This window comes from Propithecus coquereli, unplaced genomic scaffold, assembly GCF_000956105.1.
Source record: "Propithecus coquereli isolate 6110/MARCELLA unplaced genomic scaffold, Pcoq_1.0 Scaffold201, whole genome shotgun sequence".
In the NCBI taxonomy this organism is placed as follows: Eukaryota; Metazoa; Chordata; class Mammalia; order Primates; family Indriidae; genus Propithecus; species Propithecus coquereli.
The window spans coordinates 2,449,396-2,451,714 of NW_012145079.1; the positions used below are offsets into that span (position 1 = coordinate 2,449,396).

Sequence of the window (2,319 nt, forward strand, 5' to 3'; positions counted from 1 at the left end):
AACAAGTGTGAGCACTTGCTCACCCCGCCTTCCCTGTCCTCAGCAAACTCCTACTCACCCAACAGCCAGCTGAGCTCCTTGCATGGCCTTTGCACCCCTGTCTGGATCCGACCCTTGCATGCCATCCTGCTTTGTCCCCTGGTCCTTCCTCCTTTCCCTCTCACAAGCTTCCCATTTCCCTGCTTATTGTTTCCAGAATATTCCATGTTCTTTCATGCTTCTGTGAGTCCTTGCTCATGCTTATTTTCCTCCACTATTTTCAAGATTCATCTTTAGCATCTCCTCTTCAATGAGCTTTTCCTGACCCATTTAGGGTAGAACTAATCACTCCTACTTTTGTATTTCTGTGCCCTGGCCATACTAACATTTGTCTGTGTCCTCAACTTGACTATGAATTCCTCAAGGACAGGGATCCTGCCTTAGTTTTCTTACTGCCAGCATAAAGCCCTGTGTCTGGCATGTCACAGGTGCTCAACAAGTGTGAAATGAATAAATCGTTTGTTTTCTAATCAATATTTTTGTAAAAAGCGATTTTCATTTTGAAGTGCTTACAAAGTATTATGGCATACATTTGGAAGAATTAATAACCAGAAATTAGACATTTGTGATATAACATGGTATTGCAGGGTTCTTCATGGGAAAAGGGGAACGTCCTACCTTCCTCTCTGCCAATGGTTACAATGGGACTCATCAGCTCCAGGCCTTCATCCCCATCGGAGTTCACAGCACGAGCCGCGCACTGCACCCGCGAGCCAGGCTGGAAGTAGATGGAGTCCAGTGCGATGATCTTGGACGATGTAAAAAAGGTGTCGAAGTCCAGTTCTCTCATGGGGCTGGTTACACCATCAGGGCCAGCAGGTGCACTGATCAGCCATCGGTACCGTGTCAAAGTGTCATTAATATTCTCACTTGCACAAATAGAGCCTGTTTTGTCATAGTCTGAATATTTGGGGTTGCAAGCCTATGGAAAACAAATAACTATGTTAGGACCACAGTAGGACCACAATGTGGAAACTACTCCTCTCGAGTTCTCTTTGCCATAATGTTTGCACTGCTGCTTTGCCCCCATTTCTACATGCTGTTCATGAGACTTCCTCATTTCTATTCCCAGCCGTGATAGCTTCTATGAACTCGAACTTCTATGAACTCGAATTTTGCATTTCAGATAGCTTAGATTAGACATTTCTACCTCTAACTTAATACGTGTGAAGTTGTTATTCGTAACATAATCTCTTGAATCCTCAGAGTTGCCAAACTATCCTTGTTCTCTCTCTTTCCCTCCTCCCCTCTCCCTCCCTCCTTCCCTTCCTCTCTCAGCTTATCCCAGTGGGTCAGTGAACTTGGTTGATTCTTTGTTTGCAGTGTTGCTTAGGTTCATCCCTTCCTTCCCATTCCGAGCACCACCTCCCTGTCTATTGCAGGGCCTTTCCTTCCAGCCCAGAGACACATTACTGCCCTGCTGACCTGCCGACATAACCCCTCAGATCATCCTCCTGTGCAAGAACTCCCTGCTACCCAACAGATGAAGTCCCAATTCCTTAATATGACATTTAAAGATTTCTATAAATTGGCACCAAATTATTATTTCTGCCTTTCTAATTCAACAAACATTTTTATGTGTAGGTCATTATATTAGGGCTGTTGTGCTATAAAAATAAGTCATAATTTTAGCTTACAAGGAGCTTATAATTTAGAGCTTCAAGAGAAGGCAAGTAAAAAAAGTAGTGATAACGTGCCATTTCTCATGCTATTCCTCTAGCTGTAGCCCATCTTGCAATCCCTTCCTCCTAGAATGACCATCCCTTATCTGGTTCTTATCCTACAACTATGGGTCCCCCTGCCCACCTCCAGGCTCCCCTCACCCGTGGAGATGCGGCTCTAGCTTCTCAGTTACAGCATTCTCATGATAATGATCACATCTTGCCTTTTATTAGAATTTCTGATTTCTATATATTTTTCTCTTCCTTATTTTTAAATTCCATAAGTACAGAGTTCTTATTTATTTATTTTATCAGGGACAGACGCTGAGATAACACACTGTGTACACATCAGCTAGTGAACCTTTGTTGGGTTAAGGAAGAAAAATGGGAGCTTTGTGTGATTAATGTTATATTTGCAAAGTTCAAAGCTGAAACCTGTAGTATTTTCTTACTTTTCTTTCTTCATGACAAAGCCAATACTACACTGGTTAAAGTTTACAATTATTTAAGATAATTATCTTACAATTTTCCTCAGTTTTTTCAATTTCCTACTCACTGTAATGCAGATGACAGGATAGCCAGACATGGGTCCAGCGCTCTCCTTAGCGCTGGACGTGTC

The 2,319-nt window shown here is 42.6% G+C and overlaps 1 protein-coding gene across 1 annotated transcript in view; it reads right to left on the minus strand.

Annotated features, from left to right (window-relative positions):
• The window catches only part of FREM2 (FRAS1 related extracellular matrix protein 2), a 178,703-nt gene that overhangs the window by 32,467 nt on the left and 143,917 nt on the right, over nucleotides 1-2,319 (minus strand). Inside the window, exons 11-12 of the mRNA XM_012643819.1 lie at nucleotides 2,257-2,315; nucleotides 658-961 (exon numbers count right to left, since the gene is read on the minus strand). Coding sequence (XP_012499273.1) covers nucleotides 658-961; nucleotides 2,257-2,315 — 363 coding nt within the window. The remainder of the gene's footprint in view (nucleotides 1-657; nucleotides 962-2,256; nucleotides 2,316-2,319) is intronic.